Raw genomic sequence first — 16,897 nt, forward strand, 5'->3', positions numbered from 1 at the left:
GGAAGGGGCGCAAGCTGGGGGCCCACATTCAACTGCCATCCGCCCACGGCGTCCCCCTCCCCAGCGAGGGCGGGGGAAGGGTTCGGGTAGGGGGCGGGATGGAGGGACGTGGACGGCGGGGACACTCACGACTTGAGCGGGTTCTGAATGGCGGTGGCCATGGCCCGCTCGGCTGGGCCGCCTCCGGCCCGGGGCGCCGCTGCCGCCGCGCGCGGGCCCAGCCCGGCCTGCGCCGCCCGCTCTGCCGCCCAGCGCGCTACGATTTCATTCATTCTTGGGGCTGCGGCGCGAGCGGAGCGGGGCGGGCAGGGGGCGGGGCTCGGCCAATCCCCTCACCTCCCGGCGCACGACGGGACGTGGAGTCTAGGGGCGCTCGGCGGCGCCCGAGGGCGCCCCTGTCCGGACTACACGTCCCAGGGGGCGTCGGGAGGACCGCACGCCCATTGGCTACTGGGGATACAGGGCGGGGCTGGGATCGCCCCAAGGCATCCTTTCCCCTCCCTGGGGGTGCTCCATCCCCAGCTCGGGTTCTCCATCCTCCAGGCACCGCGTGCGCGCAGGAGAAGGTAGTCCCTGGCTTCTGGGTCTCCCCTGGGTGTGTGGATGACCCCAGGGGTCTGTCTTGTATTCTTGCCTTTGCCTACTTGTCTGGGTGTCTCTTCTGTGTAAGCCAGTCTGTAAACAAGCACAGGGGGTTAATCAATGCCTTTGTTCATTTATTAAGTGCCTGCTATGTGTCAGGCACTCTTCTAGACACTGGGGATACCGCGTGACCAACAGGCAAAGTTGCTGCCCTCAAGGAGTTGACCTTTTAGTGGAGGAAAAAAGATGATAAACGAGCAAATAAACTGATCATTTTAGAGAGTGATAAGTATTATAAAGAAAGTGGCTGCTCTGAGGAGGTGACATTTGAGCTGAGACCCGAGAAGCTGCCACCGTGCGATGGGAGGGGAAGGAGGAAAAGCTTGGCAAGTTCAAAGATCAGTGGGAAAGCTAGTGTAATGGGCAGAGTGAGTGGGGGGAGGCGGGGAGGGAGACAACATTAGGGAGACAGCAAGGATCCAGATCGTGTAGGGCCTTGTGGGCCATTATAAAGAAAACGGATTTTGTTCTAAGTGCAATCAGTCATCCTTGACTCTTCGTTTTCACACACACCCCAGACCCATCAGCAAATGCTGTTATCTCCACATTCACAAAATAGATCCAGAATCCACCCACTCTTCTCCCTTCACAGCCTCCATCCTGGTACTGCTCCCCTTTTGCTCCCCCCCGCCCCCACAGTCCATTTCTGTTCTCTCCAGGGCAGCCAGAGTGAGCTGCTTGAAACAGCTGGCATCACAATGCGCTCTGGCTCAAAACCTCCAGTGGCTTCTTTCACACTTTTTAAAGAAATATTTATTGATTTATTTGGTCGCTCTGGTTCTTAGTTGCAGCAGGCGGGCTGCTTAGTTGCAGCTCGAGGGCTCTTCAGTGGTGACATGAGAATTCTTAGTTGAGGCATACATGGGAGATCTAGTTCCCTGACCAGGGATCAAACCCGGGTCCCCTGCATTGGGAGCACAGAGTCTTAACCACTGCAGCACCAGAGAAGTCCCTTCTTTCACACTTAGAAAAAAATTCAAAGTCTTTACTATGCCCTCTAGGCCCTACTCAAACCCGTTTCCAACCCCCATCACACTTCTGATCTCACCGCCCTTCTTCCTTCCCTTGTCTAACTTTACTCCAGCCGCACTGGCCTCCTCCCTGTTCCTGGAACGTTCCAGTCCCACTTCAGCCACAGGACCTTTGCACTTGCTGTTCTCACTGCCTAGAATCCTCCTCCCCCAGACACCTGCATGGCTCCAACTCTCACTTTGTTCAGGTTTCTGAATGTCACCTTCTCAGAGACAACCTCAGCTAAGATGGCATCCCCCAGAATCTCTCTGTCCTCTTAAAAGCTTTCTCCTTCTCCCAACACTTACCATAACTCATCATCATGTTGTAGGCCTATTTAGTTACTTGACTGAGTGTCTGTCTCCACTCCTTTGACTACCAGCTCTATGAGGCAGGGATTGTTGTTCATTCCACTGCTGTCTCCCCAGTGCTTAGAACAGGGCCTGAAAAATAGCAGGTGCTCAACAATTATTTGTTGAATAAATAAATGAATCAATTAGTCATTATCCTCCATGTCTCTCCCCATTGTCTGGCTCTGCAGAGTGCAAGCAGCAGGGAGAGAGAGTCATGTGGGCTCCAGGCTGTGCCCTCCCACACACTTGGACCATCTGAAGGGGACTTGGCGGGCGGGGAGCGGGGAGGGGTTGTATTAAGGAAACCTTCCCAGCAGAGGGTCTGGAGCTAAAGCTTCAAGGCAAAGAGAAGGGAGAGGTCAAGAGGCACATTCACTCATTTCTATAGAGTATCACTGTCCCCAGCCCTGTGTGGGCATGCTGGGGACACAGCAATGATGTGTCTGATGGCCCTGCCCCAGGCAAAGCCGTAAGCTCACAGTCCAGTGGGGTAAAAGACCCACCACCACACGATGACAGCCAAGGGTGGGGGAAGCCAGGGCAGACGTCAGGGCTGGGATAGAGGAGGTACTCGGGGCTATGGGAGCCCAGAGGAGTCTCCTAACCCAGCCTGGGGGTCAGGGAGGGCTCCTTGAAGGAAGTTCCAGGAGAGTCTTTTCAAGTCCTGACCCCCTGACCTCTCCATACACAGGGAAAGTCCCTGTTCTGACCTCTTGGGGCTCTGGGATCTACCTGTCACCCAAGTCTTGGGAACAAACAATTGCCCACGTTTGTTCTCGTCTCCTAACCTGGAATGCAAAGGTTTGGCCACTAGAGGGCACTGTGGCCTCAGTCTTTGTCCAGACAGACTGTTCGTGAAGCCTCGGATCCTGGAGGGACATTGTGGGGCCAGTGGGACCAGCCAGTGGAGACACTGGTGCCCCCACTATGAGCTTCAGACCCTGCCCAGCACCTGGTCACCACGGTCTGAGTCCCTCCCGCCAGAGGCTCCTGTGGAATCAATAGACCCTCTCTGTCCCAGACCCCTGAGGGCCCAGCTTGGGCCTCCGAGAGAGACACTTGCTAAGGCCCCCTGATCCCTCTCTTCCCCGCTATTCTTCAGAGGGTACAGCCCTCCCCTAAGCTGCCCTTGGGGTGTTCAGACATGACCCTCAGAAGTCTCCTACCCAGATGAGGATACTGAGGTACAGAGGACGTGAGGCTGGGGGGAGGTGGTCACACAATACCAGGGCAATAACAATTAATAATAATAACAACAATACATAAGGTCCCATTGACTTAGCTCCTCCTGTGTGTCAAGATGGCTCCTGAGCTTTTTACGGGTCTTATGTCACTATCATACAGACCGCGCTTAGGAAGCAGGACTCTCCGCCTCAGAGTCAGACAAGGCAACTCGGGCTCATATAGACAATACCCTCGCCAAAAGTCCCCACCTATCAAGGTGGGGAGAGCTAGGGCTAAACCACAGGCCACCTCCCTGTGCTACTCTGAAGGGGGTTGCTGACTTCCTGTGTCAGAATCTGCTCAGGCCCTCCATGAAAATGCCATCCTTACCCACCCTCCCGCCCCCCAGTCCCAGGGATCCAGCTTCCCTGAAGGCAGATCCCAGAATCCCAGGTCTCAGGAGGCAGCCCCCAAGTCTTTCTAATGACTGCAAAGCCCTGAGAATCATGGTTTGTATTTGGGCACAAAGGCAGAAAGAAGAAACAAAATGCAATTGAAGGGATGGTTCTCAAGCTCTCAGGTGGGGAGGGGTGAGGGTATGGGTTTGCAACAGAGGCCTTAGAGTCGGTGGTGGAGTGTGGGCTCCGCAGACCACCTTCCTGTTTCCCCAGTAGCTCTTCTGGAACTTTTTGGTACTTTGGTTTTCTCATCTGCAAAATGGGAGTAATGGTTCCAACCTCACAGGTTCGTGGTGAGGATGCTTTGGGTCCATGTAGAGCCCTTAGTGCTTGGCACACTTTAGCACACAATAAATATTATCTGTGATCCTCACATCATCATTTCCTGTGGCTGAACACCTACTGTGTCCCACTCCCAGGCTGAGGGTTTTACATACATAATCTCAACAGCCCAGAGACGTGTGGTCCCTGCCTGGAGATCACAAGGAAATCACGAAGTCTGGACTTGGACTCAGGTTTGCTGACCCAAAGCACCCTCTGTGCTGCCCTGATGGGCACTCTTACCTCTGCTGGGCACTGCGCTAACGTGTACACTCACGTGACCCTCGCAACAATCCCGAGACCGGGGATAAGATGAGACCATGTCAGGTAGGACCATAAAACCTAGGGTAAGGAGTTTGGGTTTGATTCTGAGGGTAGGGGGGAGACAGTGGATCGTTTTCAGCATGATCTCCTTCTGTTTTGTTTTGTTTTTAAATATTTATTTGTTTGGCTGCTTTGGGTCTTCGTTGCAGCATGTGGTGTGCGGGCTTCTCTCTAGGTGTGGCACGTGGGCTTAGTTGTCCCGTGGCATGTGAGACCAGGGATCGAACCTGCGTCCCCTGCATTGGAAGACAAATTCTTAACCGCTGAACCACCAGGGAAGTCCCCATCTCCTTCTGTTTTAGAAAGATCCTCATGGCTGCAAGTGTGGACCAGACTGTGGGGACGAGGTAGGAGGCGGGAGACCTGGGAGGGGGCTGAGATGGCTGGGGTGGGAGGATGGGGCCAGGGTCAGGGCAAGAAGGTGATGAGAGGCAACAGAATGCGGCTGCTGTAACAAATGACCATGAACTTGTCAGCTTAAAACAACAGAAATTCGACAGAGGCATGGATAAAGAAGATGTGGTACATATATACAATGAAATCTTACTCAGCCATAAAAAAGAACGATATAATGTCATTTGCAGCAACGTGGATGGACTTAGAGATTATCATACTGAGTGAAGTCAGAGAGAGAAAAACGAATATCATATGATGTCACTTATATGTGGAATAAAAAAAATGGTACAAACGAACAAATTTACAAAACAGAAACAGAGTCACAGATGTAGAAAAAAACTTATGTTTAGCAGGGGGAAAGGGGGGGAGGGAAAAATTGGGAGATTGGGATTGACATATACACACTACTATATATAAAATAGATAACTAATAAGGACCTACTGCACAGCACAGGGAACTCTACTCAATACTCTTAATGGCCTATACGGGAAAAGAATCTAAAAAGGAGTAGATACATGTGTGTGTATAACTGATTCACTTTGCTGTACAGTAGAAACTAACACAACATTTTAAATCAACTATACTCCAATAAAAATTTAAAAACAAAACAAAAAGAAATTTATGCTCTCACAGTTCTGGAGGCCAGCAGTCAGAAATCAGTATCACTGAGTTGAAATCAAGGTGTCAGCAGGGCCACACTCCCTCTGGAGGCTGTAAGGGAACATCCATTCTTTGCCTCTTCCAGCTTCTGGTGGCTGTTGATGCTCCTGGGCTTGTGACCTCATCACTCCAGTCTTCAAGGTTCCATCTTCACATCACCTCCTCCTCTGTGTGTGTGCTTCTCACCCTCTGCTTTTGTCCTATAAGGATACTTATAAGTGATGGTATTTAGGGCCCACCTGGATAATCCAAGATATTCTTCCCATCTCAAGATCCTTAACTTCGTCACACCTGCAAAAACACCTTTCCCTATAAGGGATTAGAACCGGTAGCTTTGAGGTGCCATTTTTCTGCCTACTACAGCAGAGTGGGCAGAATTTGCAGATGGATAATTTATGGGGCGCATGGGAAAGAGTCCGTGGAGTATCAAGGAGGATGCGAAGGCCCGTGGCCTGAGCAGCTGGAGGGATGGAGGTGCCAGCACCGAGATGGGGCTGGAGCCAGAGGGGCAGGTTTGGGAGAGCCCAGGAGCTCAGCTTCAGAAGCAGAAGCCTTGAGTTTGAGATGTACGTCAGGCATCAAAGAGGGGCTGCTGGGTAAGTCCGGACTTTGGGTTAAAGAGAGAAATTTGGGTGCATAAAGTGAGACTGGATGAGCTCTCCAGGGAGAGAGGAGGACCAAGGTGGAGACCTAGAGTTGACCATCAGTACCAGATCCAGAAGGTAAGGAGGAGCCAGTGGGGGTGCTGACAAGGAGCTGGCAGGGAGGCTAGAGAGGATCAGGAGAGGATGGCCGGTGTCTCAGGAGCAAAGGAGACAGGGAAGGATGACGGCTGATGGGTCAAGTAAGACGGCAACTGAAATGTGACTTGGATTACCACCAGGGGGACCCTGACAAGAGCACTTCCATGGAGCAGGGGATGATGGACAAGTAGAATGTGAACATTTGATTGGAAAGAGTGCAGAAGAGAACTGGAGCCATCTCTGGGGAGAAATTTTGCTGTAAAGGGGAGCCAAGAAACAGGGCTGTGGCTGGAGGAGGTCAAAGAGTTTTGTCTTCTGTTTTGTTTTAAGATGGGAGGAGTTACAATACATCTGTATGCCAGCGGGAATGATCAGGAAGGTGATGATGCAGGGGAGAGGGGAGCATTGCTGGAGCAGTGATGGAGACAAGAGGAAGCAAGCGAGTCCCCGAGTGGAGGGTCAGCCTTAGTGAGGCTTGATCCGTATCAGGAGGAGGAGAAGACGTGTGGAGCAGACGCCAGGAGGTGGGAGACTGAGGACATTCTCTCCTATGGCTTCAGTGAAATGAGCTGGGAGCAGAGATGGGGGAAAAGAGAGAGGATGCACAGAAGACCCCTTGAGGGGCCAGTCAGGAACTCAAAGTTTTGAGCTCTTAGAAGAGGACAGAGGCGTGGAGTAGAGGCCAAGTTTGATTTAGCCAGATTGGGGGTTTCCCAAGTGAGAATAATAAAGAGAGGGAGTTGAGGGGGGATACAAGGGAGCCACTGTGGTGAGTGACCACAGACTTGCAGGGCTGAAGGACAGTGAGAGGGGAGGGGGATCGATGGGGCTGTAGGTCCTGTCAGGGTTGGGGGACTGGAGGGAGGGAGTTGAGAGAGAGGAGAAGGCGGATAGAGAGCGAGAAGCATGAAACTGAGATTGGAGGGGCTGTGTTTATCGGGCATGGGCATGACGAGGGCCAAGGTGGCTGGAGGGGCCGGGGTTGGGCAGAGGACCAGATCCCTGGCAAAGAGGTGGTGGGGGCATGGGGAGGCTGGGGGAGGTCGAAGGAGCATCTACCTGGATGTGAGGATTGTGTTAGGAGTGAGTGGTGAGCCAGGTGGAAAATGTAAGAGACCGTGATCCCCACGGCCATAGTGACCCCAGCACCCTCAGGAGGCATCCCTAACTGGAAAAGGGGACTTGGGTTCTACTGGATGGGCGGTCAGCTCTGGGAATGACATCTGCAGCTCCAGCTCCATCAAAGACCTGCACGTGAAAGGTAAATCTATAAAGTTTATAGAAGAAAGTGTGGGTGACTTCCCTGGTGGCGCAGTGGTTAAGAATCCACCTGCCAGTACAGGGGACACGGGTTCGAGCCCTGGTCCAGGAAGATCCCACATGCCATGGAGCAACTAAACCCGTGCGCCACAACTACTGAGCCTGCGCTCTAGAGCCCACGCTCCACAACTACTGAAGCCCGCGTGCCTAGAGCCCGTGCTCCACAGCACAGCAAGAGAGGCCACCGCAGTGAGAAGACCATGCACCACAACAAAGAGTAGCCCCCGCTCGCATGCACAGCAACAAAAACCCAATGCGCCAAAAAAAAAAAAAAAAAAAAAGAATAGACACCAGAGAACTTGTTCTCTCTCTTTCTGCCACGTGAGGATTCAGTGGAAAGGCAGCGGTCTGCACGCTAGGAAGACAGCCCTCACCAGAACCCAACCATGCCGACACCCTGATCTCGGACTTCCCAGCCTCCCAAACTGTGAGAGAATGAATTTCTGACGTTTAAACCACCTAGTCTATAGTATTTCATTATGGCAGCCTGAGCAGACGAATACACTCAACACCACTTCCATCACATTTTGTTTGTGAGAAGTGAATCCCTGAGGCCGGTCTGTTTTTAAGACAAGGGCAATGAGACACCACCTTTTGATGGAAAGTATAGCAAAAAATGTGTGGACATGTCACAGTGATAGTATTCTTCATTTTCTTGTATTAACTCCATAGTTTTATTCTTTACATTTAGGTCTTTATTTCATTTGGAGTCTACCTGTGAGTCTGCTCTGTTCCTTTGCTGTATTCATCTGTTCTTCATCAATACCACATTTTTTTTCTTTTTTCTTTGCGGTACGCGGGCCTCTCACTGTTGTGGCCTCTCCCGTTGTGGAGCACAGGCTCCGGATGCGCAGGCTCAGCGGCCATGGCTCACGGGCCCAGCTGCTCCGCGGCACGTGGGAACCTCCCGGACCGGGGCACGAACCCGTGTCCCCTGCATCGGCAGGCGGACTCTCAACCATTGTGCCACCAGGGAAGCCCAATACCACACTTTTTATTCCTATGGCTTAATATTTGGTAGAGCAAGCCTTCCTCACTTTCTTTTTTAATGTTGGCTTGGTTATTTGTACATATTACGTACAACTGTGGTTCTTCCTCCATACAAATTTTAGAATAGACTTTACCAAGTATCTCAAAAAATCCACCCAGAATTCTGATTGAGATTGCTTTGAATTTATTGGCTAACTTGGAGAGAACTTACATGTGGATAATATTAAGATATCTTGTGCAAAGGCATGGATGGTCTCATTTTTCCAAATTATCTTCTATATCCTTTATCGGCATATTAATGTTTTTTCAATCAAGGCCTTATATATCTTTGATTAAGTTGTTAGATAAACTATAGTTTTTGTAGCTATTGAGAACCGCACAAGTTTTTTGTTTGTTTTGTTTTTTGCTTTTGTTTTTTGGTGCTGAAGCCTGGGAACAAGCTTTTAAAATTATGTTTTAATTGGTTATTACAGTATTAGTGAAATGATATGGATACTCATAGGCTTATATCAACCATGATACACCCTTCGTGAAGAGCCTTCCTGCCCTCTTTATTTATTGTGAAGTATTTCTAAAACGCTTTAGCCAGTTGTGAATACCAATCATATCATCAGTGCGACACCATTTCTAACGTTTATCATTCTGATTAGCCGAGTCTCTGGTGTTGATCTAAGACGGGCGAGTGCTTTGCTGTAGCTACTTCTGGAGCCAGCTCTTAAATAAATGCTGGCCGACCAGCCCTGGAGTAGCTGACCGTTGGGGGTGTAGTTTATTTAAAACAACCCGCATAGCCACGAGAGGACGCTAAGGCTTCACTTCTAGTCGAAGAGGGTTACTGTGCGCGGAGAATGCGGCCCTGTTATTGGGCAAGCACCCGCTGTGTGCCAGGCGCTGCTCCGGACGTTAGGAATACAGCCGTGCCTAAGGAGCTAATATTCTGAAGGTGGGGGGAGGGTAGACAGACAATAAAGTAAACTAATGCATAATTTCAGGGTGTAATAAATTCGTGGAGAAAATCAATTATTGTGACAGGATAGTGACAGAGAGTGGCTTCTTACATAAGGCGCTCAAGAACACCTGTCTGGAATTACACCTAAATGATGATCCCTCACTTGGGCGGAGTACTCCGGGCAGAGAAACGTCCAAGCGTTCAGGAGGGGAAGAGTCTCGTGGGAGTGAGGGGGTTTGGCGGGGAGTGCAGGTGAGGGAGAGGAGAGGGATGAAGGATGACAGGTGGGCGGGGGGGGGGGGGGGGGGGGGTGGAGCGTGTAGGGGGAGACTTTGGTTTCTCATCTGAAGCCAAAGGAAGCCCGTGGAGGGAGCAGGGTGGATGGAGACAAAAGTGACAGGGCCTTCCCTGGCGGTCTAGTGGTGAGTACTCTGCGCTTTCACTGCAGGGGCCGTGGGTTCGACCCCTGGTTGGGGGAACTAAGATCCTGCAAGCCGTGCAGCACAGCCAAAAAATAGATAAATAAAAAGTAAAGTGAGTGAGAAAAAGCATTATTTGGCTGCTAAGTGGGAAACAAGATCACAGGCCCTGGGAGGCAGCGTGAGGAGGTGAGTGTGGCAATTATGCAAGGGCGGTGGCTCAGGTACACCGTGTCCTTTGTGGCTTTTCCTTACCAGAGCGCCTGTGATTCAGTGTTCCTAAGGGACATCTTGCTGGCCAGGGATGGCGGCTGTAAGGGGCTAATGGTCCAGCCCCTCCCTACAATGATAAGGTTGATGATAACGCTTACTTTGTGCCCGGCACTAGTCTACAAGCTATGTATTTAAACCTCACAACCACCCTGGGAAGTAGGTACAATTATAATCATTTTCCAGATATGGAAACTTGAGGCACAGAGAGGTTAAGTGACTTGATCAAGACCACACAGCTAGGAAGTAAGACAGATGGCATTTGAATCCAAGCACTAACCCCGGAGTCCATGCTCTTACCCACCATGGTATGCTGCTTCCCGATCCTTTTGTTGTAGCCTTGTTCTCAGTCAAATTGTATTGCCCTTTAGACAGGCTACCTCAGAGAGCTGTCAGCAGTCACTAACACCTTAGTATGAATTAGTCCACCTCTTCTTGCCACTGAAGAATTGCAATGTATGCTAAAGCTATGGCTTATAGGGGCACTGTAGTGTAGAAATATTTGGGTTCTGGAGTCATAATGCCTGTGATTAAAACCCACTGCCACTTCCCAGCTGAGTGATTTTGGGCAAGTGTCATCACGAATCTGGGCCTCAGTTTCATCTTCTGTGAAGTCCCCATTTTCCAGATGAGGAAACTGAGAGGCTCAACACACGGCACACCCAAGACTTTGCTTGGATGCAAGGAGGAGGGATTCCTCCATTACACTCTCTATCCAGTTGTGTGGAGGGAAGGGGGCACTGGAAGCCTGAGGTCTGTCTGTACAGGGACAGCAAGGTCACCTGAAGGGCTCGACACAGCAGGTGCTCCTCGATACCCCTCTTCTTCAGGGTCGGCTTCTCTTCCTGCCAGATTAGAGCTGGAACCCCTGGGATGGGTGTCTGATCCTGGCAGGGCTGCTGGGCAGCACTGCATGGGCATGGGGGTCGGGGCCCCAATTTTAGGCAGTAGAGGTGAGATGGGAGGTGTGCTATGACCTTGGGGGAAGATTCCCCAGTTCCGGTCTGGCCCCAGTCCTAAGCACAGCCACAATCCCACCCCATCTCCTGACTGTACACAGCTGGGACTACTATTGTTGAAATAATGAAACACTTCCACAGTCTTTAGTAAATAACCACTACCCACTTCTGATACCCTTGCCCTTCCCCTGAGACCCTTCAGGGCCCTCCATTCCCCAGCATGAGCATGCCCCAGCCCAGGGGGCTTCCCTGATCCAGCTCTGAGGGACTTGCCCATCCTGACTGGTAGATGGGCCTGCCAATATTTGGTATCTTCCCTGGCTCAGCCCCAATATCAATCCCTCCTCCCACCAGTTCAGAGTCCTCTGATATGGGTATCCATTTCACACAAACTCCTATGCATCCTTCAAAGCCCTGCCTAAATGTCACTTTCTTCAGGAAGCACTCCTAGATTTCTTCACCACCCCAAGAGTGAACAGCTCCTCCTGTTCCGTGGGCTCCCAAGTATCTTGGACCATGCAGCACACTTTGCTCGAATCCCCTGCCCACAGGCCCTTCTTCCCCACCACTGTGTGAGCACCTTGATGCCAGAGACTATCTTCTGCTATCTTTGTGTCCTCAATACTAATGGCCAGGGTAATCATACAATAGGTGCCCAATAAAATCTATGGAGAGGATGAATGGTTTGTTCCCAGTGCACTGTGGCCACATCAGGCACATTCAGTCCTGTGCATCTCCTGTGGCCCAGGGACCACAGGTGGTCCTCCCTACAGGAGCCCCCCTGTGCCACCCACACACTGAGGCCCTGCTGCCTGGGACTGGGCCAAGGCTGGGGGAGGTGAGGCGAGGATGTGAGTCCCAGGCGTGCAAGGTCAGCAGGGCCTGTTCTCATGCTCCCTGGCTGAGGAGTGATTCTCCATCTGCCCGGGCCAGCTGAGGGTGCTGGGACATGAGGAGACGCAGCAGGAGAGAGGGAGGTGCGGGGAGGAGCTCAGGGAAGCCCACAGTAACCAGGGAGAAGAAAAACAGGCACGCAGTGTTATTGTTACAGAACCATTAAATACAACTTATAAACAAGCCAGGACGGCGCTGGGGGGAGATGGAGGGGGGTCACAGAGGCCAGAGAGGGTCAGGGCCGCGCAGTCCGGGCTCGGTCCTGGAGGGGGCTCAGGCTGCCGTCACCGGAGGGGCTGGGCTGGCGGAGGCCTGGCTGCTTGTGGAGGCCTCGCAGCTTCACCAGCAGCTCCTGGACGAAGTCCTGAGGACAAGGCGAGGGTGCTGAGAACACGGGAGGGGTGGGGGCATGCCCTGCCCAGCCCAGCCCTTCTGACCTGGGCCTCTCTATTTCCTGCTTCCTGGTCAGTGAGAGGGGGAAGGAGGTGGAGTTAAGGAGGGGTAGAGGCTACAGATGGAGAAGAACATGGGGGGGTGGGGGGAACAGGGAGAGAGAGATGGAGAGAGACAGAGACCCGTAGACAGAAACCAAGACATAGATGCAGAGACAGAGAGAGATGCAGAGATAGAGAGAAATGAAGGGATAGGGAGAAACGAAGGGACAGAGCCACAGAGAGACATGGAGATATTTCTCGAGCCAAGAGATTACCAGGAGCATCCCCAGGGACAGAGGCCTAAGCTGGCTCCAGGGCAGACAGACACACAATGACGTTTGTCGCTCAGGCAGCCCAGAGCTGGTTAGAGAAACAAGAATATTTTTCCCTTTTAAAGCAGGGAAGGAAGTGGGAGGGGCTAGGCCGCTCAGGGCTTGGAAGGATAGGGGGGCCCCTGAGAGGTGGGGAAGGGAGCCCCAGGGCGGTGGAGGCAGTAACAAGGGAGAGAGGCGGAGAGAGGTGAGCGGGCAGACAGAGCTCAGCAGTGGCAGAAATAGGAGACAGATGGGGCAGCATGTCAGCAGGGAGGCGATAATGGAGCCCTGGGGGCAGATGGGAAGAGAGGGGACAGGAGTGAGGAAGACAAAAGACGCCACTGGAGATGAGAAAACGGCCATGGGAGAGGCAGGGCTCCCAGAGTTCCCTCTGCTGGTCCTGGGCACAGCCAGCTTCTTCCCTCCTCCCCGGAGACCGCCCCCCAGCCCCCAGTCAAGGTGCAGGGGGCACAATAGGGCCTGGAATGGGGGGTGGAAAACTCACCTCTGTGGGGTTTGTGCACGACTTTAGGAGTCCCTAAACAATCCCCCACAAAAAAGAAAAGAAAAGAAAAGAAAATAGTAAATGACTAAAACATATGCCCCGCCAGCCCTTTCCATTTCCCAACAAAGCCCCAAGGCAGCAAGACAAATGGTAGTCAGACTCCAGGTGGACTGGCCCTTGTGGCTTCAGGGGAGGAACAAGGCCCCAGCATCTTATAGAGCAACTGGGGGCAGAGTTGAGTCAAGAAACTCAGCACCAAGACCAGCGCTAGATCCAGAGAGGGCCCGAAGGGCACACAGCATTTCCTGGCATCTAGGAGAGCACAGGCCGAAGAGCAAGCACACTGCGTCCAGGCTGCCTGGCTCTGATTCCCAGATATGAGCTTTCTGAGCTATGGGACCCTGGGCAAGTGATGAGATCTCGCTGGGCCTCATTTGCCTCAAGTGGAAAGCAGAGATAATAATAGTGATAATAGTGAGACGGAGATAATAAACCCTTCAGAGGGTTTTGTGAAGATTAAATGAGTTACTAAGCGTAAAGCAATTGAAACAGCGCCTGGCACTTAGGAAGTGCTCAAGAAACATGTTAACTATTGATATGATTTGTAGGGAGGTGCAGGGTAGGGGGCTGGGGGCGGCTTTCCCCTCCAGCTACCTGGATTTTCCGGCTTCTCTCCTCTTCACTCTCTAATTCCAACAATTCATCGATGTTGACCTCATCGGGCATGTCTGCCTCCTAAAAGGCGGAGAGGGAGGGGCATCAGGGTCCCTTTCCCCTCCCTCCCCCGCCTTTGTCCAGGTCCCTGGAGGAGCCCCAAAGGCCCCGGGGCCCAGCTGGCGGGTTCTGGAGCAATAATGTGGCAGTCAGGGACAGCACCGCCAAGGCAGGACATCTGGGTGTTGGGGGGAGGGGTGACAAATGGGTTGACAGAGGCCTGGGAGCCTGTACCATCTCGGATGCTGGCCCCTGGGCCTCGGGAGTCTTGGGCCTGGCACGGGTCTCTTGCCTTGGCCCTTATTCCCACAGCGGGAAACAGGCCTGGTGGAGTCTTGGAATGTCAGATTCTGGGATTCAGGAGAGGGGTTGGCTTTGCCCTTTCAAGGAAAAGTTTAAGCGCTAGGTGCAGGGGAGGGAAGCTGGCAGGCTAGAGCCTGCTGGGGGTGGCCCCTTGCCCCAGGGCACCCAAGCGGGGAGGGCTTGGGTCAGCCCCCAGGGCCAAAGCGCAGCCCTCAAGTCCAGGAAGCCCCCCAAGGTGGGTGGGAGAGATAAGCCACAAGCCCGACTGTGAGCAGCCAAGAGGGGGACCCTTGGATGGCCTCTTGGGGCAAAGGGCAAATGCAGGCTGGCTCAGTAACCCTGTGGGGGGCAGAACCCAGCTGTCTGAGCAAAGAGATCCCAGAGGCTACAGAGTTTTGCCTCCCCTACGCAAAGTTTTGCTGACTCCATTGTGGGTTTCAGGCCTGGGTGGTCAGGGGATTGTGTGTGGCATGGAGTGTCTGTAAGTGTGTTACCTGCCTGTGTGAGTCTCTGTGTGTGAGCCAGAGCCTGATGCCAAGGTGCCAGGGCCGGCACGAGGGTGCAGAGGTGTGTGACATCGTGCACGGCCTGTGCAGGGGCCTGTGGTCCTACGGGTGGGCAGTGGGCGACTCCGGCTTAGCTGTATTTGTCTCACCGTCATGCGTCACTGTAGCATATGCTGATCAGTAAGTGACCACAGCTTGTGTCCCTGAGAGTCTGGCTAGCTGTAGTGCCCACTGTCGGAGGACGACCACAGAGGATGCCACCTACCACTAGCAACTGTCCACCTGTGTGAGCCCACGTGTGTCTGAGAACAGAGGGCCCTCGTGTCACTGCGAGGGGCCATGGCTTCTCCCACCTTCGCACTGTGCTGCAGAGCATCTGTCGTCTTGTGTGTCTGTGTACCTGTGACCATGCTCCACAGCACGTGTGTGTTGTACAAAATGTGACTCCAGGCAGAGACCCGAGTGAGATGCCGTGTCTGTCTGTACCCCATGAGGCAGCATAGGAGCCCATAGCTCACGTGGTTTTCTGTCTGGGCGTAGCTATAATTTCTGTTATTTTATGTCTGCACGTGGCTGCAGCATCTATCATTGCGTTTGCATGTGATGATCGTGTTTTGCCTTTAGGAGATAATGGATGGTCGTTAACTTGAATCACTGGGCGTTGGGGGTAGCTGTTGTAACTTGTACCGTCTGCGAGCCGCTACAGCCTGTGCTGTGTGTATCTATGAACAGCTGTAACTGGAGTCCTTTTGTGTGGATGTAGTTGTGTTGTGTCTGCATATGGCTGTGGCCTGTGCTGTTGTGACTGTGAGAGCCTGCGGCTGTAGCATAGGTTGATCCGTAAGCGACCCCAGCTTGTGTCCTTGAGAGTCTGTGCATGGCTGCTGCTTCTGTCACTGTGTCTGCGAGTGGCCATAGCTCGTCACTGTGCACGTCTGTGAATGCTGATGCTTCCTTTGCTGTGCAGCTCCGTGTGGTTGTATCTCCCCTGCCACCATGTATATGTTTGGCTTTAAGACATCCCCCTCCCCCCACCCTTTCTCCAGATATGGCCACTCCAGCTCCCCAAGTTTACCTCCTCACCCCTCCCATACGCTAAACCCCTGGTGCTCCCCTGGTGTTTGGACCCAAGTGTCTGTCTGTGTGCACAAGCAGAGTGCCATGGAGGGTGGACGGCGAGGCCCATGAGTCCAGGAGCGTGCGTCCTAATGTGCGAACGAGGCTGCACCAGCGCGCACCAGCGAGCACAAGCAACCAGAGGCCCTCAAGGCGTAGGGAGTCCGGGCTCAGGGTCTATCGGTCCGGGACTCCCCCTGCAACCCCACCTCTCCCCGTCTCACCCTGCCGCAATAGAGCTCCTCCAAGCGCCCGTCGATCCACTTCTCCACGTCCAGCCGCCGCTGCAGCTCCCGCCGGTCATACTTGACGGTGACACGCGCGTGTCGCTTCCGCAGCCCCCCGGGGCTGCCTCCCGGCCCCCGGGCCCGCGATGGAGCCTGCAGCTTGCTCAGCACCCGCTTGCCCAGCCGCTGAGCTGCCATCGCGGTCCTGGCCCCGGCCCCGGCTCCGCGCTGTGAGCTTTCGCCTGGCGGCCAGGGGGGCCTCTTACGGGCCGGGGCGGGGCCGACCGGGGGCGGGGGCTCGGACTCGCAGGGGGGCCGGCCCCGCCCCGGCTGCCCCGGGCCTCAGTTTCCCTGCCTGCAAAGCGAGGACTGACCGCTGCGCCGGCGTGAAGCCCGCGGCCGTGCCTGGCTCAGGTATGGGCGGGATCCAGGAGCCCCCGGCCCGATCGGGCAACAGGGGCTCCCGGGGCCTGGATCCGGGGGGGGCGGGTCCGGGATGGGCTCTAGGGAACCCGGCCTGTCTGCGCCCTCTGGCGGTTGCCAGGGACAGTGCACGAGCCCCTGTGCTACCTACTCTCTTTGCAAGGGAAGGTCGAGCCATAGTACTTAACGGTGCATCATTTGTTCCTTCTTTCATTTATTCACTCATCCATGCATTCATTCGTTCATATTCACTCACTCTACTCAACAAATATTCATTTGACATCATGACATCTGGGCTGTAACCGCCCCCCACCCCATATCTGACTCCTCATGCTAGATAGCATCCAGGGGTTCTCTGTGCCTCTGGTTATCACCAGGCTCCCCGTCCTGAACTTCCCTAGGCACTGGAGATAGAGCAGTAAACCAAACAGACAAGCCCAGTCCTCATGGAGCCGGCGGCATTCTTGCGGTGGAGGCAGGCA

General features: G+C 53.6%; 1 protein-coding gene across 4 annotated transcripts; it reads right to left on the reverse strand.

Moving 5' to 3' along the window:
- Positions 1-2,073: 2,073 nt before the first annotated feature.
- Positions 2,074-16,386, reverse strand: PPP1R14A (protein phosphatase 1 regulatory inhibitor subunit 14A). 4 transcript variants are annotated; one of them, XR_003791248.1, is made up of 5 exons: positions 15,990-16,338; positions 13,781-13,861; positions 10,006-10,090; positions 5,301-5,529; positions 2,074-2,096 (listed from the first exon to the last, which is right to left on the reverse strand). XR_003791248.1 is itself a non-coding variant. In XM_029206747.1 (4 exons), the coding sequence occupies exons 1-4, from the start codon at positions 16,188-16,190 to the stop codon at positions 5,480-5,482; spliced, it is 417 nt and encodes a 138-aa protein (XP_029062580.1). In that variant the 5' UTR covers positions 16,191-16,338; the 3' UTR covers positions 5,300-5,479. The 4 variants fall into 4 exon arrangements, 3 of the variants coding, with proteins under 3 accessions (XP_029062580.1, XP_029062592.1, XP_029062576.1); XM_029206747.1 differs by lacking the exon at positions 2,074-2,096 and having other exon boundaries at positions 5,300-5,529; XM_029206743.1 differs by lacking the exons at positions 2,074-2,096; positions 5,301-5,529; positions 10,006-10,090 and adding exons at positions 11,995-12,237; positions 13,127-13,159 and having other exon boundaries at positions 15,990-16,386.
- Positions 16,387-16,897: the final 511 nt, after the last annotated feature.

This window comes from Monodon monoceros, unplaced genomic scaffold, assembly GCF_005190385.1.
Source record: "Monodon monoceros isolate NGI ecotype Baffin Bay Population unplaced genomic scaffold, NGI_Narwhal_1 Super_Scaffold_10, whole genome shotgun sequence".
Classification (NCBI taxonomy): Eukaryota; Metazoa; Chordata; class Mammalia; order Artiodactyla; family Monodontidae; genus Monodon; species Monodon monoceros.